At 43.7% G+C, this 26,075-nt stretch overlaps 1 protein-coding gene across 1 annotated transcript in view; it reads right to left on the minus strand.

Annotated features, from left to right (window-relative positions):
- Positions 1-16,485, minus strand: part of RASA2 (RAS p21 protein activator 2) — a 214,701-nt gene extending 198,216 nt beyond the window's left edge. Inside the window, exon 1 of the mRNA XM_073625641.1 lies at positions 16,302-16,485. Within this exon, the coding sequence (XP_073481742.1) occupies positions 16,302-16,395 (94 nt within the window). The 5' untranslated portion in view covers positions 16,396-16,485. The remainder of the gene's footprint in view (positions 1-16,301) is intronic.
- Between the last annotated feature and the right edge of the window lie 9,590 nt (positions 16,486-26,075).

The raw sequence follows: 26,075 nt of genomic DNA on the forward strand, positions 1-26,075 counted from the left end.
AAATACACTGTCCTTGTCACTTCCTGTAAGCTGAACTGAAAGCAAAAAAAAAAAAAAAAACAAAAACACACACACAGCTATCTTCTGTAAACCACTAATACCCACATAAAGGAGGTGAATACAGGAAGACGTGTGTACATCCAGCTGGTGTGATAAAAATGGCTCCTTCCATAGATACGGTGGAGCAAGTGAGCAAGCCTAAAAAAGAAAAAAAAAAAAAACTAATGCAACCACCACATGTAAGGATTGGTAAACTGCTATATTATACAATTTGGTTCTGGGGTTTAGATAAGCTCCAACACATTTGTTGTCAAGCCATTCTTGTGTAGCTTTGTTTTTATACTTGAAGTCATCTCCCTAGGTTTAGGTTTCTTGCAGTGCAGCTTTAGGCCGTGGTCAGCTAAAAACGGGTCCACAGAGGTATAGCCAAAAACGCTTTGGCCATACTTCTCCTTTAAGGCCTAGTTTATATTTGTGGCAGCCCTTGCCCCCCCTCTGAAAAGCAATCCATTGTGGATCATTTTTCAGAGATAGTTTGACACTTAGCTGAGAGGTGATATGTTGCTTCCTCAGTTTCAACCCTTAAAAGCCTGCACCACAACACTGAAAGTGTGCAAAGCATGGTCTCTTTCACTTGCATGGGTTGCTTTCAGCAGCAATACTGCCCACCAAATGAGACAGTGGTTCTAATTTTTGCTGTACCCATGAAGCAAAGCATCACAGCTGTGGCATGTGTACAACAAAGTCTGGATGCCTTTGGAGCTTAAGGGGTAGGGGTGGTAAAACTGCAGCTCAATCACTTATTTTTACCATCCACAAGTGTAAATGGGTGACCATTCAATGCCTTACACGCCACCATTTTTTGTAACAAATATTTAAACTCCTGACAAAAAGGTTTCCCAGAGCCAAATTGGGCCCAATTAGCCATTTTCCCTCCCCGATGTCATGTGACTCGTTAGTGTTACAAGGTCTCAGGTGTGAATGGGGAGCAGGTGTGTTAAATTTGGTGTTATCGCTCTCACTCTCTCATACTGGTCACTAGGGTTGTCCCGATACCACTTTTTTAGGACCGCGTACAAGTACCGATACTTTTTTTCAAGTACTCGCCGATACCGATTACCGATACTTTTTTTTTTAATGTCACGTGACAGTTTTTTTGTTTTTGTTTTTAACAGTGCTTGCTTTTTTTGGGGGGGGGGGGGGGAGGGGGTGAACGTTGTATGTGTGTGTTTTTTTTTTTTTTTTACAATAATATTTTTTTTATTCTTTATTGTTTTTTTTTTTTTTTTTAATCAGCCCTTTTGGGGGGCTTTGGTGAGATATCAGGGGTCTTAACAGACCTCTGATATCTCCCCCTTGAGACAGAGAAAGAGACAGAGGATAGAGATTCCCCAGTCCCTTTCTCTGCAGCGTCAGCTGCACTGAGAATGAATGGAGAGAAGACAGCAGCTTCATCACAGGTGATTACAATGTTTCAGTTATGTGAATGGACAGAGTCAGCTGACTCTATCCATACACAAAGGAAGGAGGGGGAGGACGGAGGAACGGAGGGGGAGAACGGAGGGGACAGATAAGGAGAGCAGAACGGAGGGGACAGCTGAGAGGGACAGATAAGGAGAGAGGAATGCAGGGGACAGCGGAGAGGCACAGAGGAAAGGAGGGGGCACGGAGGAAGATGCAGTGACAGTCAGCTGTGAGCGATCACAGCTGTATGTCACTAAAGCAGCTGAAAGCCGCTGGGGGAGAATCTTTGTAACTCCCCCACGCGCCGATCACAGCTGACTTCCAGGTATCGGTGGAAGCATCGGGAGCATTTGCCCGAGTACAAGTACTTGGGCAAATGCTCGGTATCGGTGCCGATACCGATACTAGTATCGGTATCGGGACATCCCTACTGGTCACTGGAAGTTCAACATGGCACCTCATGGCAAAGAACTCTGAGGATCTGAAAAAAAGAATTGTTGCTCTACATAAAGATGGCCTAGGGCAGTGATGGCAAACCTTGGCACCCCAGATGTTTTAGAACTACATTTCCCATGATGCTCATGCACTCTCTGCAGTGTACCTGAGCATCATAGGAAATGTAGTTCCAAAACATCTGGGGTGCCGAGGTTCGCAATCACTGGCCTAGGGCCTAGGCTATAAGAAGATTGCCAAGACCTTGAAACTGAGCTGCAGCACAATGCCCAAGACCATACAGCGGTTTAACAGGACAGGTTCCACTCAGAACAGGCCTCGCCATGGTCGACCAAAGAAGTTGAGGTCACGTGCTCAGCCTCATATCCAGAGGGTGTCTTTGGGAAATAGACATATGAGTGCTACCAGCATTGCTGCAGAGGTTGAAGGGGTGGGGTGTCAGCCTGTCAGTGTCCTGTGGTCTGATGTAGTGCTGCAACTAACAATTATTTTCATAAATGGATTAGTTGGCCGATTGTTTCGATTAATCGGTTAATAACCTTAAAAAAAAAAAATATATGGTGTATAATTTAGTTAATATGTAAAGTTTTAAAAAAAAAGGCAATTTAGTCTTAAATATCTATATGCAGTGGTAAATATAAATAACCAACTACATGGTTGGGAGCAAAATATCGAATCCACTTTAAGAATAAACAAACAGACAGAAGAGATATACTGTACATACTATTAGAGGGGAAATATAGTATATACACTATAAGAGGGGATATATTCTGTATATACTATTAAAGGGTGAATCTGGTTAATAGACTCAGAGATCACATTTTTGTATATATAAAAAAAAAAAAAAAAAAAAAAAAAAAAAAAACACAACACACACAACACACACAACACACACACACAATGTCTTCCTTCAAAAAAAAAACTGTAATTTTAAGAACGTTCGTTTGATTTTCTAATTGTTAGTGGGGTCAAATCAACGTTCATTTTCAACCACAGTGACGGGAAAATTTGGAAATAGAAAACTTCTTGGTCAAAGGAATTTTCAGACAGCGTATGTGGTTTTCATTCAGAAATGCCATTCATTTTAAAAATAGAATGTTAAAAACAAGTGAAAATTTCAAACAACATTCTTTTATTCAGAGAATGTACAAAGATTTTTCGTCTGAATATTCTCGTCTGAAAAAAATTGATCCGTGTGGTCAGCATAAGGCTCGGTACACACCTATGCAGTTTGCTTTTGATCTGTTTCTGCAGTGCTTTTTCCTGTGAGTTGATTTTTGCGCACGTGATTTTGCTGTGATTTGTGTTTTTGCATTTTTTTTGGCCAATTTGTTGTTGGGCAGATTAAAAAACACAAATTGCTGCAAAAACGCATTACATGATTTTTTGCAGCTTCTCCATTGAAGTATATTGAACAAAAAAAGCACCGTTTTGCGTTTAAAAAAAGTCCCTGACCCTTTCCAAATACGCAGCAGCTGAAAAAAGCATAGATGTGAATGTGTCCCATAGGAAACCATGTAAATGAACTGTAGTGCGTTTCTGCAAAAAGCACCAAAACACACATAGATGTGAACCAGGTCTAAGACGTTTAGTAACATAATGGGGTTAAAAAAAAAAAAAAAACTAAAATTAGCCCTTAATAGAAAAAAAAAAAAAAAAAAAAAAAAAAAAAAAAAGCAGATAATCACTACTGTAATAGGTTCTTTTTTACTGTAGAACTGTGAAAGTAATATTTACAGTAGCGATTATTTGCTCTTTTTTTACTATAAAGGGCTCATTTTAGTTTTAACCCCATTATGTTACTGGCTGATTAATCGATTATGAAAATAGTAAAATCGATTCATTTCATAATCGATTAATCGATTAGTTGTTTCAGCCCTAGTCTGATGAGACCAAGATAAACTTATTTGGTTTAGATGTGTCAATCAGGTGAGGAGTACAAAGACAAGTGTGTCTTGCCTACAGTTAAGCATAGTGGTGGGAGTGTCATGGTCTGGGGCTGCATGAGTGCTGTCGGCACTGTGGAGCTACAGTTCATTGAGGGAACCATGAATGCCAACATGTACTGTGACATACTGAAGCAGAGTATGATCCCCCTCCCTTTGGAGACTTGGCCGCGGGGCAGTATTCCAACATGATAATGACCCCAAACACACCTCCAAGACAACCACTGCCTTGCTAAAGAAGCTGAGGGTAATGAACTGGCCAAGTATGTCTCCAGACCTAAACCCTATTGAGCATCCTCAAATGGAAGGTGGAGGAGCGCAAGGTCTCTAACATCCACCACCTCTGTGATGTCGTCATGGAAGAGTGGAAGAGGACTCCAGTGGCAACCTGTGGAGCTCTGGTGAACTCCATGTCCAAGAGGCTTAAGGCAGTGCTGGAAAATAATGGTGGCCACACAAATTGACACATTGGGCCCAATTTGGACATTTTCACTTAGGGGTGTACTCACTTTTGTTGCCAGCGGTTTAGACATTAATGGCTGCAGCGATGTCTCTTGGCCTAGACCAACAAGGTCCAGGCCTAGAATGGCACTCTGCGGGGGGGCGGCAAAAAAGCCTCCCCTCGTGCGCAAAAAGCCCCCTCCCTGACCCGTCCTCCTGAGTCCCGGCTCCTGCACGGAATAAAAGTGACACTGGGAGCAGTCCGGAATGCAGGGGACAGGGGCGGACTGAGCCGCAGTAGCGCTGGCTCAGCTCTGCCTCCACATGACTCCTGGCCACTGGTTGCTCGAGCCACCTGGCATCTAGCAACCAGTCAAGTCACGGCTGCGACTCCCTCCCTGCCCAGCAATCAAAGCAGAGGAGGACTTAACTTCCTCCTCCTCCAGCGCGGAGGGGCTCAAAGCAGCTGCCCGACCCCTTGAGCTGAGCCCCGCCCCTTTGTCATGGTTCTGGAGAGTCCGCTGCTGGTCTGGTGGTGGGGTGCAGGGCAGTGTAATTTTCAAATAGCAAGAAGGATGCCCTGGCAGCTGGGAAGAGGTTCACAGCTTGCCACGACCAAGAGCCTGGGAGGGATAGAAGACTACGCCTCACCGCCACCCTGACTTGAGCAGCATCCCTGACGCCTCCCAGAGTGACAGAGCCTCCACTCCTTCTCCAAACTTCTCTCCTAACTGTGACTGTCCTGGAACAGGAAGACAGGCTGACCGAGGACAGACATGAGGTAGGTGCATCACACACGCCTACCAACACAGACAGGGGCTGCCTGGGACAGTCACCGGGGGGGGGGGTACAGTAGAGACTGCAGGCAGGGCTAGAGGGGCTCTCTCTCTCATGCAGGGGGAATCAATTGGACACTGACTGACAGGTGACAGCAAGTGAGAGTTACAGAACCCATCCCCCTCAAGCACGGAGGCTGCACTCACCTCCTTAAGCACTGACACTGAACCCATCCCCCCCAAGCACTGACACTGAACCCCCCCCAGTGCCACTGAACCCATGAGATCTAAAGGGTTACATCCCTAGATCTTAGGAGGCACCAGGGGCGGGGCACCAGGGGCGGGGCCCCACCCGTTTTCGGCGTGATTTCTCTTTTCGGCAAATTGCCGAAAAGGCTATTTTAGGCCGATATGTTTCGGCGGCCGAAATTTCGGTGCATCCATATCCAAAACACAAGGCCAAAGCGACCTGTCATTGGCTACAGCAGAAAAAAAATAAAGGTTCTGGAGTGGCCATCTCAGTCTCCTGACCTCAATATCATTGAGCCACTCGTGGAGATCTCAAACGTGCAGTACATGCAAGACAGCCCAAGAATTTACAGGAACTGGGTCATTTGGGTAGTTTGTTGTCACTATGTCATATGTTGTCATTATGATAAAAAAAAAAAAAAAAAGGAGTAAACACAGTTGATTGATAATAAATGGCTTCAGCCAAACACTAACCATGAGTAAAAGAAAAGTTTTGTGTTATCATTCATAGTCTCTGAAAAATGGCCAAGAAATCATAAATTCTGGCAGGGTATATAAACTTATGAGCACAACTGTACCTACACTGAAGCACAACTTGACTGAAATTTGGGACCAATTCAGTCGATAATCAGTCACTGCTCCAAATAATTCACTTTTTTACTAAACACATGTAAACGACAGGCTTTACATCAAAGTAAATAGAGCCTGGAAAACCTGAAAGAAGCCCACAGCCCCACCAAGGAGGAATAAGAGATGGTAATATGCATTATTTCATAACGGTAGGGTGTATTAGTAGTCTCCTCTGCTCTAAGGCCCCTTTCACACAGGCTGTCCGATCAGGTCCACCTGTCAGTTTTTTCAGGCGGACCCGATCAAACCCAGCAGACACCCGCCACCATCTGATCCAATCCTGTCCGCCAAAAACAGACGGCTGGTGGTCCTATTCTCCATCCGTCCAGTGGATTGGATAGAAACGGACAGGCGGTCCGTTTCCATTTGATTGTCCCATAGATGAGAGCAGGACGTTGTCCTTGTCCGCTCTGCATTGAGCAGACACGGACCTGTCATCCGCCTCCTCAGTGGGAATCAGCGGAGGGATCCCCCACTGAGCAAGTGGATTACACTTAGCAGAGGTGTCCGTGTGACAGGGGGCTAAAGCTATATCCCTCCTGCTCTGCCTTCAGCACTAGATGCTGGTGACACACAGAGCCATCAGCGTTCCAACATCAGGAAAGGAAAAAGCAAAATCACCACACACACACTGATAACGTCATAAGTTCCAGTTTAATAAAGCCGACAATCATAGCGACAGTCCCCACCCATGGGACCTCCCATCTAGGAGGGAAGATTCCATTGGAGGGAACGGTCACAGTGATTGTCGGCTTTATTAAGCTAGAACTCACGTGACGACATTGCGGTGTGGAAATTTCCTTTTTCCTTTCCATGCATTATTTCATATTAACCCAAATAAAAAGGAAAAAAATAAAATACAATTTTGAACTTTTACTATTTGAGTCCTGACCATCATAAAGAAATAATGTAATTATGTGCAAAACCACTATACAAGTCCTATAATAACCTCTTACGGTTACATTCAAATGCACATTACAAGCCACACACGAGTTTGGTATAAAGAACTCAGGTGATACGCAATAGCCATGTTATTTACAAAAGAGGTCATGCTTTCCCTGATAACAAGTACATTCCTCAACTGATACCAGAAATGCATGACTATACTTTTATGTTTACAAAAGATGACTGCAATATGCCAATAGGTTAAAACAAGTTAAAATGTTTATACTGCTAAAAAAAAGAAAAGAAAAAAAAAAAAAAAAAACAATTCTAAAGTTTATGTCACAAGGGCAAAATTTGAGCTTATATGTACCAGATAGGAAATGACAAACTACGGGCTTTAGCTAGTACACAGATCAATGATGTGACATAAGCAAGAGTGAACTGCTGGAAGTCTGCTGCAATTTAGGACCTTGTACACATAAAGGCTGCATGTAGACGCCACTCGTTGTATAAAAACATTTGCAGTAAAATATATTATATATATATATATATATATATATATATATATATATATATATATATATATCTCTCTCTCATTTACGAAAACTGGAGGGTGCAAAATCTGGTGCAGCTCTGCATAGAAACTAATCAGCGCCTAACTTCAGCTTGTTCGGTTAAGCTTTGACAATACCTGAATGCTGATTGGTTGCCATGCAGAGCTGCACCGGGTTTTGCACTCTCCAGTGTTAGTAACCCAACCCCACATTTTCCCATGGCTGGGAAGCTGCAGGTGGGGTGTAGAGTTGGCCAAAAATGGCTGTATGGCTCTGTACTCATGTAAATGCCAATGCTTCTCTGCATCACCATTTACCCACACATGGGCAAACAGCGTATTTTGCCAAATGCAGAAGTGCCTCAACTACAACTCCCCAGCTGCAGGAACATTATGCATTTTTTAATCTAGGCATATGTTATGCCAACGTAACCGCATGTGCAAGTGGCCCAAGTTTACTTTTGTAATAAAAATGCTGTTTAGCATTAAAAATTAGGGAGTTTAAGTCAAGTGCCATCCCTGTTGACCCATCACGGCTTACCCACATCTGTGGCATCCTGCCTGTGATCTGGGATGCCCTGCACATTGGGTAGATTCAGCACTGCTACACTAGGAGAAGGACTGTAGAGCCAATGTGCAAGACTTGAAAGAGGAAGAGAGCTTATTTCAGTGATTCTGATGACAGTGCACCCAAAGTTTAAAGCGGGGTTCCACCCAAATTTTGAACAATATCTGTATGTATTCTCTTCCTTGCCTAGATGCTGACATGCCGTTCAAAAAAAATTTAAATCGCAGTAATTATCTTTTATTTTTCTATTCTTCTTTGCACTTCCTGGTTCTCCTCCCGTGGGAGTAGGCGTGTTTCCGCCTCTCCCAGATTCCGCACAGTCTCCTGGGAGCTAGTCTCAGGCTTCCCAGGATGCCACTGAGCATGTGCGGGAACGAGCGGTGAATCCTGGGAGCACAGCATTCACCGCATCCAGGAAATAAATGTTTGTGGGCTTTAAATGCCCACAATGAAGATGGAAACCGCCTGCAGTGAATAATATAAGTTATTCTTTCCGACGAAATCTGACACAGGCGAACTTATTACACACAATATGTGAGTATGTAATGCTGAGAAGAAAAGTTTGTGAATGAACTCAAAAAAAAAAAAAAACGATAGATAGGTGGACCCCCGCTATAAGGAGTCCCAGTTTACAAGCAGGCTCTCCCATTAGTTGTTTCCTAGCCCATATATGGCACCTAAACTGCAAATTTTAAAGCTACACAGTGTTTTTAAAAGCACTGGGGCCCCTTGACTGCATAGTAGGCCTTGTGCTTTGACATATGTGCATCAGGCATTGTCATATGGCCCTCATACCCAGTTTTGCAGCTGGAACTCCATTTCACCACTTTCGGCTCTCACTCTTTGCTCCCACACCGCACTGTCACTTGTAGCCTTCTGTGTTTAAAAGGCACAGCTTTGCTTTCAGCAGCTCCTGGAATGAACAAATCCCTGCACATACTCACAGCGAGGCACGGTAGGGACAGATCTCCAGAATCTACAAGAGAGAGAGCGAGAACGATCTCCCTGCAAAATGAGACCGAGCCGCCTACACAGGGAGGTACTAGAGCTGGGCAAGGTAGGAAAATGAGACACAAGGAAGCTTTGCAGGGTGGGGGCTGGGGTTGCACTCTGTGCCTAGCGCACCCCCCAAACCCTGCACTCTGTGCCTAGCGCACCCCAGATATAACCAGACCTTTGAGGTCAACTATACTGATGCGGCCCACAATGAAATGTAGTTCGACACCCACAGGCATAGTGCTTCTTAGAACAAGATTAAACTCTGCCTTTAAATTCCAATCTAAATAAAATAAATTCATGGGCCCCATTTTGCTGAACAGACCTAAAGATATTTGGCATCAATTAAACAATTGATCTCTATCCCTGAATGCTCGCTGAACATGCCGCATGACTACTGCGAACAACTCTCAAAACCATCATAATGAATAGTCAGTGTGACATGTTTCTTACTACACTCAGGATATCAAGGTGTAATAGAAGAGCGTAAACAAGTCACGAAGACTTCATACACTCATAAAACATAACAGCCACCGCGCTTCTACTTGTCAACACATAAAATGACATCCACATGAATGAATGCAGAATGATACAAATTCATACACACACACACAAAGAAAGAAAAAAAAAAAAAAAAAAAAAAAAAAAAAAAGGAAGAAGTATACAAAAGCAACAATGTAGCTAGCAATCATACTTGTTTTCAGTCAGCCTATGCTTAGCCTTCATACACTACCTACTCATAAACCATTTTACAGCCATATCTATAAAAATAAAATTAAGTAAAGCAATAACACAATCATTATAATGATGTTCAGCTGGCTGCAAGTCAGACAAGTAACATTTTCTATGTAATCATAACTAGTCCCCCGTTACCATTTTGATACAACAAATGATTGATATTTCTGATGAAGCACACTCATGTGACATCTCTGAATCATGTGAAATGATATGAAAACCGACACCAAAGTTGATTAATGAAAAGAAAAAAGGAGAAGTGTTACCAAAGGCAACAAGGTTTCATTTTTAAAATCAAGCCAATTACTTTAGACAACAGCTCTACTTTTGTTCCAGCTTCCATGAGTCAATCCTAGCAGTGGAGGGAAGCTACTGACCACATAGGAACCACAGGACCTGTACATGATCCTCCCATGGGCATACAATTTAAATGTCCTGACAACTTTTTTTTTTTTTAAACACAGGCAGCCCAAAAACAGAACAACCCTTCTACTCATCCTCCAATGGAAGAGACTGAGAGCGGACTTCCCTTGGAGGAAGAGAGTTGTTCTCTTGGGCTGCCAATGCATGTGGACATGGCCAGCATCCTTACATTGTGGGGTTTTTTTTTTTTTTTTATCAATTTTCTTTTGGAATAGAGGGGTAAGGGGTTAGACCTCCTGTCAGGTTTTCATTTCTTGAAAGTCCCCCTAAGCATATTCAGCCTCTATTGCCCCTACATTATACTTGATGCGACTGCTGGCCAAAGTGCCTCAGAGAGGATGCTTTGGGGGACAAGTCACAAAGATAAAAGGAATCCTACTGGAAAAGCTTTTATCCCTTTTTCTGCTACCCTTAGATCTAATGAGCATTTAACCCTTGCACTGTGTGGAGGAGGGCACGGCCTTTTTGCTGCCTGGATTGGGACTCTAATGCGGTATCAGAGTGGATATAAATCAAAGAATAAAAAATAAATTTTAAAAAATGAGATTTTTTTTGACTTTTATCAAATTTATTTTAATAAAATGCTTTTGGAGTAAAAATCTAAAGATAATTTTCTATTTAAGATACATTAATAATTTAGTTTATTCGGCATGAAATGGAGTTCAGTTATGTAGCATGAGGCTGTATATTCTGCAAGATTTACATTTTTGGTAAACTCATTCAATGAAGTCACGGTTTTGCAAGCTGAGATAACATGCACTGCATTGATGCACTCACACAATTTCACAATAACCATGAGTTAAACCAAAGTTTAGGAATATTCCTTTATCCCATTGTTTTTGCAAATCTATGTAAACTACAAACTGTATGATTGAAACGGTTCTGATATCGCTGTTTTACTAACCTGACAGCTTATTATTCTAAATAGGAAACCTTCACTTTGTTTGCAAATATTAAAGATTCTAACTACCAGCAAGAATAAGTCCTTACATTTAAAGAAGAGCACCTGTCATTTCAGATCCATCATGGCAGCGCCTGTTAGTGGGCATCCACTCATCTGCTGCCGCCACGTCCCTCACCTTGTTGTGTCACTGCCGTATCACCAGCCCTCCCATTAAAGTGAATGGGACTGTCGGCGAGTCAACAGTAGGTCAGAGGAGCCGCTGCAGGACAGAGATGACAGTTGCTCTTTAAAAAATGATGATTTAAATCAAGTCTTCTTACTAGTAATTTAAAATCAACTTAATTTAAATCAAATCCATCCTGTGCGGTATTAAACCCAAAAAGAAAAATGTATTTATTCACAGCCTAACAAGCCTTAAAAATGATGGCTGCATTCATTTTCTTTTGTTTTTTTTTCTTTAGTTTTCACCTGGTGATCCAGCCAGCAAGCTTGCTATTTTATAAGAGACCAAGCTGTCCAGCAAAAGCATCAGTTAGAGTGTTAAAACAAACCCTTTAACACTGAAAGGGGTGCTTAAAAGGGTCAGCTTTTCTTCATTTATGTTAAACCTTTATCTCAAAAGAGAAGAAAAAATATGTTGCTGTAACAGCTTCAAAAGGGTTACCCGGAGTTCAGCTTTAATTTGTTAGTCTAGTGCAGGGGTATCTAAACTGCAGCCCTTTGCTTGCTTTTATCCAGCCCTTGGGGCACTAGTCCGCCCCACTGACACCAACCATGGGGCACTAGTCCGCCCCACTGACACCAACCATGGGGCACTAGTCCGCCCCACTGACACCAACCATGGGGCACTAGTCCGCCCCACTGACACCAACCATGGGGCACTAGTCCGCCCCACTGACACCAACCATGGGGCACTAGTCCGCCCCACTGACACCAACCATGGGGCACTAGTCCTCCCCACTGACACCAGGATATTTTCAACTTTCACTGGCCCTAGTCCGGCCCCCCTAAAGTCTGAAAGGCAGTTGAATGGCCCATTGTTTAGAAAGTTTGGAGACCCCTGGTCTAAAAAAGAAACCATTAAGCCCAACCTGTAAAAGCCAGTACAAAATGCTGAAACAAAACAAAAAAAAAAACTGCAAAACCAAAGACGCTCAGCTCAAGCTTGACTGGAGCCTTAGAAAGTAAGGCCAGCCAAACATGAATCAAAATTCATCTGGTTGGGCAAGGACTAACCAGATTTTGATCCATGTACAGGCAGAGTAGTTTTAAAGAACAAGTTCTGTACAACCGGCCCTGTTGGATTTTTACCAATCGATCAGCACCGCCAGCCATAGCCAGCAGCACTGATCAGTGTATTCTAATGGCGAGGCAAGTCTCCTCAGTGTCAGAATACAAAGGCTCAGCGAGTTTGTGGATGGGTAGATTTTTTTTTTTTTTTTTTTTTAAATGAAAAAAAGGACTCAAAAGGACCAATGTATGATGTGCTTTAGTACTGACCAGATCACCAGGTGATCTGGTAGGAAGAAAATGTGTTGGCTGCATTTTGTTTTTTTTCTTTAGACAACCTGCAATATTTGACACTTTTGGTTTTGGGTTTTAGGCTGGATTCACACCTATGCAGTTTTAGTGCTTTTTGCATTTTACACAAGTGCAATACAGCCCATTTAACATGATTTCCTATGGTACACGTTCTGTAGTGCAAATCTGCAAAATGCAAAAAGCACTGAAAATGCATAGGTGTGAATCCAGCCTAATACTGCTTTGTGTTATTCTCAGTACAGGAAATAATCTTTAATATTCAAAGAAAACTCCCTTAGCCGTCCATGTCTTCATGCTTTATATTGTTGGGAATCGCTTTGTAAAACACCCCCTAGCATTTCTGGCTGTGGCCATCTTGAATAAGGGCAAATAATTCATGCAGCATTTGCCCAACAAGAATTCTCTTGCTTTTGTGGCTGCGTGTGGTGAAGAGAGGAGCTCTGGCGTGTTATTTGGATATACCATATTTATTAGCATATAACACGCACCTTCACTTTAAGAGGGAAGTTTCAGGAAAAAATCTTAAGTTTTAAATAAAGAACTATGAAGCAAAATAAGGGTCAGTGCCCATCAATGCAGCCTAATTAGTGCCCATTTGCAGCCTCACAAGTGCCCTGAATGAAGCACCCCAATTGACAGCAGTGCAGCCCGATTCATGCCCATCTGCAGCCTTGGAGGACACAGGGAGGGGGCAGGATGAGTGCAACAGGTTAAATACAGGAGAAACTCCTGTTTTCCTCAGCAGCCTCTTTAATACAAAGTTCCGCCTCCTACGATGGACAGAACATTCGTCCAATAGCAGTCCAGGAGATGGGACTTCCTTTTACAGAGGCTGCCGTATAAACAGGAAATTCTCCTGTATGTACGGCACTCGTCCCGCCCCCTCCAGGGCAGCCAGCATATACATCTTTTGTGGCCCCTGGCGCTCGGGGATTGGTTGGGGGCCACAAAAGATATACATGTCCAAATTACCAGGCAGGCCGTTCGAAACCGGAACGCGGGCCTGACTTTGGACACGCATGGTCTAGGTAGAAAACCAGTAAGTAACTGAAGACATGTAAAAAGACAGCTTAAATCAAGTAAATATGATATACCTTCCAATCTCTTTACTAATGCTAGCAGCATAAGGATTAAAAATAGTCAACTTTGATTGGGAGAGTGAAGTTCAACTTTAAGAATATTCATTCTATTTTCTAATGGCTAAAGAGGACAAGTCAACGTTTGTTTTCAACCACAACGCTGAGAAAGTCTGAAGGTGCACAATTTGTTTCAAACAACTGAAATTCAAAACAGCGTATGTAGTTTTTGTTTGGTAAAGTCCATTCCTTCCAAAAATCTACAAATGCTAAAGCAAGCAAAACGAACAACATTAGTCATCAAAATGTACTTGAAATTTACGTAGAAATGTTTACAAACATCTGAAAATCCACTACAATCAGGTCAGCTTACAAAAGAAGCGAAAAAAAAAAAATGATATATATCTCAGATGGTCCAGGACAGCACTCACTCTGCCCTTTAGCCCCTGTTCACACTGGTGTGATCTGTCATGTGATTCGACAGTTCCAATACGCATTACAAGTCGCACCCCATTGTCAGCAATGGAACAGTTCAAATTGCTGCGACTGAAAAAGGTTCCTGCCCTACCAATTTCATTGCGACTTGCGTAGACTGCTGTTAAAGTCGCAATGAAATCGGAGGGGCAGATCGCACCAAACTGCGGCTTTAAAATCGCACAGAAGTAGCGCAATTTCAAAGCTGCACCAGTGTGAACCAGGCCTTAGGTGCAAAGCCGGTAGTGGAGACCCCCAAACTTCCAAAATATAGGGAAAACAATGGTCCAATCTGCAGCATCTTGTAGATTTACTTAGTTATAAAGTCATTAAAGTAATTCTCCTGCACTTGAGTAGGAAGCCTGGGGATGCATAGTACAGGCAACTTCTTTCTACACCAGCTTGCTGCCCTCCATGGGACAAATGGGTATCCTCAAGACTGAAAAATAATAGCGAGAGAAGGACGCACCGACCTAGCGCATTACCAAAATACATTTTATTTCAGATAAAAGCAACAATGGTTTTACTCACATACAAACGTGGTAAAAAAAGGCATATCACAACACAGGCTGATGCAAACAGTCACCCTCAGGTCAGATGTAGATGGCCAACACTACCGGGAAAGACCAGATGATGTTGGAAATTGCTTACGCGTTTCGAGGAAGAACCCTCTTCCTCAGAGCCAAAGTAATGAATCATGAGGGTGATTGTTCTCATCGGCCTGTGTTGCGATATGCCTTTAGGCCCGATTCACACCTCTGCATTTTTTTTGTGCTTTTTGAAATTTGCACTACAGTCCATTTATAGAGGAAGAAAACCCTGGTGGGTTTTACTTCCTCTTTATTTCCCTGCAAAGGTAAAGCATAATGGGTGACTATGCATCGCATAGTAGCCCATTATGTGTCACTTACCTGAAAACAAAGCCTGTGATGTCACCGCTGTCCCCACTAGCAGCGAGTGTCCATCTTCACCCCTCTTCCTTCCAGGGCCATGAGACTGGCTGGAGGTGCGGGAACCGCCAGTCACGGCATGACCCCTATTAGAAGCGGTACAATCTGCCCTTTCTAAAGTGCGCATGCGCCGTAGACATCAGCGCTCGGCTTTTTTTGTAAATATCAGAACCTATAGGTAAGCCTTAATCTAGGCTTATCTGTAGGTAAAAGTGGTTGTACAGGGTGTACAACCACTTTAACATGGTTTCCTATGGAAAACGTTCTGTAGTGCAAATCTGCAAAAAAGCACAGGTGTGAATGAGGCCATGTTTGTATGCAAGTACAACCATTGTTGCTTTTATTTGAAATAAAAATCATTTTGGTAACGCGCTGGGTCGGTGCGCCCTTCTATCGTAATTATTTTTCAGTTATAAAGTCATCACCTGACGAGGGATCCTCACGGGTCTGAAAGTGTTGTACATTAATGTTTTAGAAACTCCCTAAATAAATCTACCAGGTGCTGCAGATTGGACTAGATTTTTCTTTCTTTAAAAAAATAAATATAATAATAATAATAATAATAATATTATATATCCTCTTATTTTTTTCCCTATGGCCCCCCAAGAGTTTTCACAAGACTTACTTTAGAAAATAAAGGAAGACAGTAGAGTTCCAAAACAATCGGTTGAGTAGGGCCGTGTATTCTATCTCTGTAGCAATACTTCCATAGAATTGTTGGTGGTGACTTTCTCAATAGGTCACAAAGGGTTTTGGATGGATGAGTGTCCCCATACACACAATGTACAGAGCGGGTCATCTCTCTATATACAGGATGAATGTTTTGGAAGGCGGTTGTGAATGTGTAGGAGATTGGTGACAGATCTGCTGGTGTGTGGTCACCTCTACACATCCAGTGAGCACACACATACATATGTACAGTCCCAGCAGAGGATCATTCTAGGACCACTGAGCTGAGGTATACCTTCATTGAATATAATAGAAGAATGGAACAATCTCCTACATGATGAGGACAATGTATAGGAACATTCATACCTGGAGCCCCCCCCCAGCCTTGACACTGCCTGTACATAGGTCCAGTCCCTCCCCCATGTCCCTGACTATGAAGGGACCCCCCTCAGTCCCTGCCACTCACACTAGTACACAAGTTCATGAGCCCAGGAGGTCTAGTACCGGAGCCCTTCATACGGAAAGAAGAGAAGATGCTGGGCTATAGACAGCACAAGGCATACTCACATATCTTTACTCTCAGGCTCTGCAGGACCCGCACAGGGGCCGCAGGCGGATCCCCGGCCTCTCCTCTCCCTCCTGCCTGCTGCTCCCCTGCCATCTCTGGCGGCAGCAGCAGACGCTCTGCCCGTGCTCTTCCGCCAGCCGAACTACTTGAGAACAAGCGTATTTAGACAGGAGAAGTAACCCGCCGCGGAAGGATACGCAGGGCAGGCGAACCTCTGAGAGACACAGCGATACGTCTCTGCAGGGGGCGGGGCCTGGGTTCTGAGAGCGGAGTTATAGTGGCCGTCACTGGGACAGTGTGGTGGACACAGAATAGGGATATAAGGGGGCAATGAGGGGACGGTGTGCTCTGTGCTACACACAACCCTTCTCAGTCACGTCAGTCTGTGTAAATGTACCACACTTTATTGTGAAAGTGACTATTGCAACTACTGATACACAAGAATACTATATATATATATATATATATATATATATATATATATATATATATATATATATATATATATATTAGGACTGTGGAAATTAACAATTAATTCCTTGATTAATTGTTATTTTTTTGATCGATCAAATTTTTTTTGATCGGTAGGCTGCCCTGGGGTCGCTTTGGGCCAAGCTGTGGCTCCGCTCCCTCCTCCTCCACTATATGTCATACACAGTCTGCGGGCATCTCCCGCTGTGTGTCTCGGAGCTGAGTGTGAAAACTTTGGCCGCGCTGTGAGAAAAGTCCCGCCCTCCTCCTAGATCAGCTCATGTGATAAACGCAGTGTTCTGTCTATCACAGGCACTGACTACAGTGAGGCTGCGATTATGGGCATGGTGAGACTGCATTATGGGCACGGTGAGACAGCATTATGGGCACAGTGGGACAGCATTATGGACACGGTGAGACTGCGATTATAGGCACGGTGAGACAGCATTATGGGCACGGTTAGGCTGCGATTATGGGCACGGTGAGACTGCATTATGGGAACAGTGAGGCTGCGATTATGGGCACAGTAAGTCTGAGGTTATGGGCACAGTGAGACTGCATTATGGGCACGGTGAGACAGCATTATGGGCACAGAGGGACAGCATTTTGGGCACAGTGAGGTTGCGATTATGGGCACGGTGAGACTGCGATTATAGGCACAGTGAGACAGCATTATGGGCACGGTGAGGCTGCATTATGGGAACAGTGAGGCTGCGATTGTGGGCAGGGTAAGTCTGAGATTATGGGCACGGTGAGACTGCATTATGGGCACGGTGAGACAGCATTATGGGCACGGTGAGACAGCATTATGGGCACAGAGGGACAGCATTTTGGGCACGGTGAGGTTGTGATTATGGGCACGGTGAGGCTGGGATTATGGGCACGGTGAGGCTGCAATATGGGAACAGTGAGGCTGCGATTATGGGCACAGTAAGAAAATGACAAAGTCCAGCTCTCACCGTAAACTCCCGGTGAAACACCTCTCCAGGTTGCGAGAACTGATGGCCAACAAATCCCAGACGACGCCCCAACATGTAGCAATAACTCTCGTGGAGCTGCTGGTTTAAGCGGGCTGTTACCTTCACTCTCGATACCTCTGTTTCACCGGCATCGGGTCTAGGGTTCCGTTGAGTTTACCTCTGGACGATATAAGCACCAAACACTTGAGTAGGTTTTCCAATGCTTTAATAAACGAACAAGGGAAATAGCAGGAAAGAGGTAGAAGGAAAGCTGCAGGGAAGCTCTCATACTCTTCTTAGTATTCTTTAGAACATTTCTCTGAATATTGACCACTTGTAGTTGAATGCACTCCCCCTGTGGGATTCAATCTTTGCCCGCCTGGATAGGCCTCTCTCACTTGCCTAGCAGCCAGTACACAGCACGAACTAAAGTCTCTGCCACAGACTTGTTTGGAATAAAACCCGTACGATCCTCTGCCACAGGATGTATTGGTTTGTGATGAATGTCAGACACAGTACGTGAACCTTTAAGCCAACCCGGCAGTACTAGGCAGTAAGATTACTTCAGAATGCATCCTCCAACCGAGTCACCAGGCCCCTCTCCAGAGCAGCACTCTGCATGATCCTTCCATGACGGGTCCTCCCCTGGGATCTCCCCTGTTGTCCAGCTTCTTCACTCAGGATAGACAGCTCAGGACCATTCCTCCTCTGCTGTGGTAGGCCCCAGACAGGCTTCTGGGCCTACCCCACGCCGCAGCGACGCGGGCTTCCGGAACGGAGGACCACGAGGTGGTATTCCTAGTGCATACCTGTCGGCCAGGAGGGCCAGCAGGTGGCTGAAAGCGAACCCTAAAACATGGAGTCTGCCCCATAAATACCCTCTCCCAGAATGCAACTCGGAGGACCACCTCCACAGAGTTATCTCCGGGACAGAGGAGCACCCATACGCTTCAACACGTTGCTCTTCCAACACCAGCCGATGGTGACAACGACACCCACCGGCACAATGTGGAACTACACACAACGTCAGCCAAGCTGGAACAGAGGCAAATCTAACTCCCTCTAATAAGCGACCCACTAAATTTACCTATCAGCGGTAGATTAAAATCTACCAGCGCTACATATATATATATATATATATATATATATATATATATATATATATAGTGTATAACAATATGACTAATGAGAAGTAACATACATAACATTGATTATCTCCTGACAATGACACCTAAAAGTGAGTGGCATATATTAGGCAGCAAGTGAACATGTTGTCCCTGAAGTTGGTGTTGAAAGCAGAAAAAATGGGCAACAGTAAGGATCTGGGCGGCGGCCCGTCCATAAGCACCCCCCTAATCTCCATGCAGGGCACCGGATGTATAGAGTTCTACAGGTTTTTATTTTTTTGCAAAGCGCATGATTAGAGCTACAGGCTCTAATTGGCTTCAAAAAGGGTGGGCTTGGGGCGCAGAGCCCTGAGCTCTACCCACTTGTGACAATAGCGAATCAACATTTGCTGTTGTCTTTCTGCTACTCCTACCGGCCAATCAGAACAGGAAGCGGGTCCTGAGGCCGGATTGGCAAGGAGGAGAAGCCGCCTGGGACCTGGATGGCGTAAGTGCGGGGGCTGGTGGGCTTGCGAGCAGGGCTGGCAGGGCCCCCCCCCCCCCCGAAAAAATGGAGCACCAGCCACAACTGGATCTGGGTGACTATGACAAGGGCCAAATTGTAATGGCTGGGGTGGGAGCAATGCCAAAACTGCAGCTTTTGTGAGATGTTCTTCAGTGACCAAAAGTGGTCAGAGGAAGGAAAACTGGTGGCATGGTTATGGGCGGCCGAGGCACATTGATTCACCTGGGAGCAAGGACTGGCCCATGTAGTCGAATCCAATAGATAATAATGTAGCTCAAATTGCTGAGACACAGGAGTGACTGGTCCATAAGGGGTGCCGCCCCCCTAGTTTGCATGTGGTTTGCATGCGGGGCAGCGGACTCATAGGTTTCTATGAGTTTTTGGGCTCTAATTGGCTTGAAAAAGGTTGGGCTTGGGGCGCCCTAAACCCACCCACTTGTGATACTAGCGAATCAATATTCACTATTGTCTTCCGGCTTCTCCTCCTGGCCAATCAGCACAGGTGGCGGATAGAATTGGCCGGGAGGAGAAGCTGAGGAAGCCATGGCGCCGCGACCATGGAGGGGTGAGTGCGAACTTGGGGGGGTTTGTTTGCCGTCCCTTCCAAAAAGTTTAGCACCAGCCACCACTGCTGAAACAGTTAAAGTGGTTGTAAAGCCACTTTGTGATATTGTTACATCACATTGTGTTACATGAAATGATGTCCCCAGTGTATGTGTTTTTTAAAAAATATATTGCTGTATACCTTACTTCATTGCACCACTCACGTGAACGCCCACTGCTCTCCTATCCCAATCTGAGAACTACAGCAGGAGGGGCATTCTTTAAAGGAACAGGATCTATTTTTTTTTTTTCATTTATTTATTTATTTTTTAGGGTTATAACCATTTTAATGCTGGTTTCCATAGAGAGGTGTTAGAACACACAGTGCATCACAGTTTATTGTGTATGGGGGCTGCGTAACTGCAGACCAGTCAGGGTACCATGCTGCCCCGTATCCACAACCAAAAAGACCCTACAATGGGCACATGGACTGACCACGGAGCAATGGAAGAAGGTAGTCTGGTCCAATGCAATCAAGAATGGTTTGAGGAACACGAGTTCAATGTGTTGACTTGGCCTCCACATTCTCCAGGTCTCAATCCAATCCAGCATCTGTGAGATGTGCTTGGAAATGAAAGTGGTATTATTGGTTTGGCAAAAAAAAAAAAAAATAACAAACATGTGTAGCACCCCCTGGGTCTGCTGGGAGCAGAAAGGTACCTCCAGTTACAGGGAGTGGGCTTACATTCACCCCAGGGCTGAGTCCATGGCTATAATGGGAAGTTAGAACAATTGTGTCACTTTAGGTATTTTTCAATGCTTTAATTAGAACTTAAAAAAGGTTGTAGGAAAGGGGTTAAGGGGAGGTTTCAGATACCCTTTTTAGCAGATCACTTACAGACTCCTTGAATCAAAGGACAAAACAGCTTTTCTTCTAGGAGATCTTGAATAACTGGGTGGGTCTCTCACACAGACCTTGCAACCAGTAAGTGCCTGGATAAGCCTCTCTCACAGACTTAGCAGCCAGTAGATGCCTGGATAAGTCTCTCTCACAAACTTAGCAGGCAGGAGCTTGTTACCTTGATTGGTTTGCAGAACAGCTTGACAGTACCAGAACCTTTAAGCTGACCCGGCGGTACTGTAAGGGTAGTTAGATGTAGGTGCGTCCTCCAAACGAGTTACCAGTCCCTCCCGAGAGACCAGCCTTCATCCTGGCTCTCTCCAGCAAGGGTCCTCCCCCGGATCTCCTCAGCTTGGCCGGCTTCTTACACTTAGGCAAGACAGCCTAAGGACCACCTCAGGATTTGTAGGCCCCAGACAGGCTTCTGGGCCTACTGCAGAAGATGCAGCAATGTAGCCTCAGGCCTGGAGAGCCACGCGGTGAGAACTGACCAGAGCACATGGCATCTGTCCAATAAATGTCTGAATGCACAGCGGCCAGGAACCTCCTACTGGGCTGTTTCTGGAAAAAGAATATTCATTACAGCTCAACCTAGTTGTTACTCTCATACTGTCCTGTGGTACCAGTGACACCTACTGGCAACAGTGGGAAATGCACAACACAGTCAAGTTTAGAACAGAACCAATAAACTATGTACAATCAATCTGAGCTGCTTACAGCTTAGCCAAAAAAAAAAAATTTACACTATAGCCCCATTTTTGGGAACAGGGGGCTACACATGTTATATTTACCTGCTCTATGCAATGGTTTTGCACAGAGCAGCCCAGATCCTCCGGATCTGTCTCCTCACCCTTGACCAGTGCCCCCAATAGCAAGCCGCTAGCTATGGGGGCACTGGTGCATGCTCGATCCCGAGCTCCCATAAGACATATAGAGCTGTGGCTCAGCCCCGCCCTCACTCTCTCCTCATTGGCTCACTGGCTGTGGTTGACAGCAGTGGGAGCCAATGGCTCTTGCTGCTGTCTCAAACAATGAGGACAGGGAGTCCTGGGACAGCTGAGGCTCTCGCTTACATTGCTCGTTCGTGAGGGGGGCTCAGATTTGTATTAGTGGGTGCTGAGGGGGAAGCAGCACACAGAAGGTTTTTTATCTTCATGCATTCTATAAAACCTTCAGCCTATACAACCACTTTAAGTCCAATCCATAGAGACGCCCACCTCACAACATACAGGACTTAAAGCAGTATTAAACCCAAAAGCAAACAATAAATATATCACAGCTTACCAATTCTTAGATGTGGTGGCTGCATTAGTTCTCTTTTTAAGGATTTCTTTTTTCTATTTTCATCTAGTGATCCAGCCTGTGAGTGTGAGTGTGTTGTTTTTCAAAAGAACAAGCTCTCCTGCAAATGTAGCAGTTTACAGTGATTAAACAAACCACTTACCACTGACAGGGGGGCTTACAATGATTAGCTTTTATTTATTCACGCAAAACCTGTATTCTAAAAAAAATGCTATAACTGCTTATAAAGTGAGAGCTGGAGTTTGGTTCCAGTTTGTTAGTTTATTTAAATCTGCTAGTATATTTAACACTACCTACCTACCAAACTGACAATGATACTGTCTGCTGTGCCCCCTGTTTTCATTCATCCAGAGTGGGGGCACTCTAATACAGGATGTGTGTTACTGGCCAGATCACCAGGTGAAAACAGAGGGGAAAAAGCCTAAAAAAAACGAATACAGCCATCACATCTAACGATTGGTAAGCTGCAATATATTACATTTTTTGGTTTTGGGTTCGCTACTGACAACTTGGTGCCAGATACCACAGGATACCTTCAGAGGTCTAGTAGCATCCAGGCCTCAACGGGTTATGGTGGGTGGTCATAATGTTATGGCCAATCAGTGTATATATCTCCCTAAGTGGCCAGTCGTGCCATTTAAAATCTTTTTTCTGTTTTCATAAAATGTTGTCAAAGATTTGCAAAAATACAAAAAAAAACCTGAACGAATGGTGTTAAAGAACTTGACATTGACAAATGGTATGTTTATAGGCCAGAGACACTACAACTGCCCAGAATCAAATTGTGTCCACCAAATGAATGATCAAAGTCATTTTGGGGATGTTTAGTTATCCTGGGTGCTTACATTTTTGGAATCTATACACAGAGTCCCCTAATATGGCCACCATTTTTTCATTGATTAAATACAAAGTCAGTCTTGCTATCACCTTTGGTTGTTTGTAAAGACCACCATGCTTTAGCTAGTGACTGCCTGGTCCACAGCAAAATAAAAGTAAAAGTTTCATTTTGTGCTTCGTGCAAACTTCGATTTGTGAAGGGCCTAATATGGGTTTTTTACATATCCTAAAATTGTATATATTAATTGGTAAATGTTGATCCATAAATGTGTAATTGTTGGATAGTCCCATCAAATAATAAGGGTACCTACAGTGCTAAAGTATTCACACCCATTGAAATTTTCCACATTTTGTCATGTTACAACCAAAAACGTAAATGTATTTTATTGGGATTTTATGTGATAGATCATACATGTCCAAAGTTCCGCTTAAATACGGCCCCCCTGGTGATTTGGATATATACATCTTTTGTGGCCCCCCAGGGCTACAAAATATTTATCATATTTATCGGCGCTGCCTCAGAGGGGATGGGACGAGTGCTTTCAGAGTACATACAGGAGAATCTCCTGTTTAATGGGTGGCGTCTGTAATAGGAAGTCCTGTCTCCTGGGCTGCCAGTGGACGACTGTTCTGTCTATCATAGGAGGCAGGACTTTGTATTAAAGAATCCGCTGAGTAAACAGGAAAATCTCCTGTATGTAATCTGTTGGCGCTCGTCCCACCCTCTCCCTGTTCCCTCCGAGGCTGCAGATGGACATCGACCGGGCTGCATTGATGGCAATGGTAAGGCTGCATTAATGGCAATGGTAAGGCTGCATTCATGGCAATGGTGAGGCTGCATTCATGTCAATGGTGAGGCTGCATTCATGGCAAAGGTGAGGCTGCATTCATGGCAATGGTGAGGCTGCATTCATGGCAATGGTGAGGTTGCATTCATGGCAATGGTGAGGCTGCATTCATGGCAATGGTGAGGCTGCATTCAAAGGCTGCATTCATGGCAATGGTGAGGCTGCATTCATGTCAATGGTGAGGCTGCATTCATGGCAATGGTGAGAATGCATTCAAAGGCTGCATTCATGGCAATGGTGAGGCTGCATTCAGGGCAATGGTGAGGCTGCATTCATGGCAATGGTGAGACTGCAGATGGGCACTGATAAGGCTGCCTTGATGGGCGCTGACCCTTATTTTGCTTCACAGTTCTTTATTTAAAATTTTGTTTTTTCCAACAGGGATTCGTTGGGGGCCACAAAAGATATATATATATATATATATATATATATATATATATATATATATATATATATATATATATCCAAATAACACGCCCGAGTTCATCTCTTCACCACACACAGCCACAAAGGCAAGAGAATTATTGTTGGGCAGTGCATTAGTGTTCAGACAAACACACTTAGACCGAATTTTAATGGTTTAAAGAATGTCAAGCAAAATGGTTGGTCCTCGCGCATGTTCACTTCATCAAATCTGGCCCTTTTTGAAAAGAGTTTGGATACCCCTGTGATAGACCAACACAAAGTGGCACTTAATTGTGAAGTTGAAGAAAAATGATAAATGTTTTTCACAATTTTTTACAAATAAATATGTGAAAAGTGTGGCTTGCATTTGTATTCAGCCCCTTTTACTCTGATACCCCTAACCAAAATCTACTGGATTCAATTGCCTTCAGAAGTCACCTAATTAGTAAATAGAGTCCCCCTGTGTGTAATTTAATCTCAGTATAAATACAGCTGTTCTGTGAAGCCCTCAGAGGTTTGTTAGAAAACCTTAGTGAACAAACAGCATCATGAAGACCAAGGAACACACCACACAGGTCAGGGATAAAGTTGTGGAGAAGTTTAAAGCAGCAGGGTTAGGTTATAAAGACATATCCCAAGCTTTGAACATTTCACGGAGCAATCCATCATCCGAAAATGGAAAGAACATGACATCTGCAAACCTACCAAGACATGGCCATCCACCTAAACTGACAGGCAAGGGAAGCATTCATCAGAGAAGCAGTCAAGAGGCCCATGGTAACTCTGGAGGAGCTGCAGAGATCCACAGCTCAGGTAGGAGAATCTGTCCACAGGACAACTATTAGTCGTGCACTTCAACTATTTGGAAGAGTGGCAAGAAGAAAGTCATTGTTGAAAGAAAGAGAGTCTAGATTAGCGCAGGTTCACAGTGTTCTACAACAGATATAATTTTGTGAATAGTTATATGTCTTATTGTGCAAATACTCAAAATTAGAGAAAACGATGTACAAAAAATCCCAATAAATAAAGTACAAAAAATTGTGAAAATCAACAATATATGAATTGTGAAAGGTCAATAATATATGTGAGAAAAATCAATAAATAGTATTAGCCTACTATAGAGATAGCAAATGAAGTGCAAAATATATATGCAACAATGTGCAAAACACAATACTATATATGGATGACAAAATGTGCAAATGAGCATTAACAAAGTGCTGGAATTGCAATGCAATCATCAAAGTGCTAAATGTGTGCAAATCTGCAAAATAAAAATAAAATCACAAATATATGAACATTTATAAGTAATAATACCCCTCCTATGTGGATCCCAACAAAAATGCAAAGTGTACAAAGTAACAGTGTACACCAACCAATAACATGTATATGATGTAAATGTATCAATATTCAAGAAATTTTAAAAAATGCCCAAAAATTGTGAGCGAGATGGTGAAATATCTCAATAATATAAAGGCTTACCAAGCCACCAAACACCCAGTGTTCAAAACAGCGAGTCCTTCACCAATCTCACTAAAAGGACCTTAACAGCTGGGACTGTGAGCCTTCCAATAAGCTCTGCTGTGCTCTGCTGTGTTCAGTCAATCCAATGTGTATCTCGCCATGGAACCCACGATAAATGAGGAGAAAGAAGAAAAAATGCTTCTCATAGTGTACCATAATTCAGACAGGCATTAGTAAAACAAAATAAGAAATCCACTCTCATATTCCAAATGCCCGCCCGGCACTAAGGATAATACACTCAGCTAGGTCGGTAGTGGTGCTACGGTTATATCACACAACACGGGGTCCAACCACTCAAAACTGCAATATCGTCAGCGTCCCTGTCTCAATCTACGTCTGTTTCATCTGTCGACT

The sequence above is a fragment of the Aquarana catesbeiana genome, linkage group LG04 (genome assembly GCF_042186555.1).
Source record: "Aquarana catesbeiana isolate 2022-GZ linkage group LG04, ASM4218655v1, whole genome shotgun sequence".
Classification (NCBI taxonomy): domain Eukaryota; kingdom Metazoa; phylum Chordata; class Amphibia; order Anura; family Ranidae; genus Aquarana; species Aquarana catesbeiana.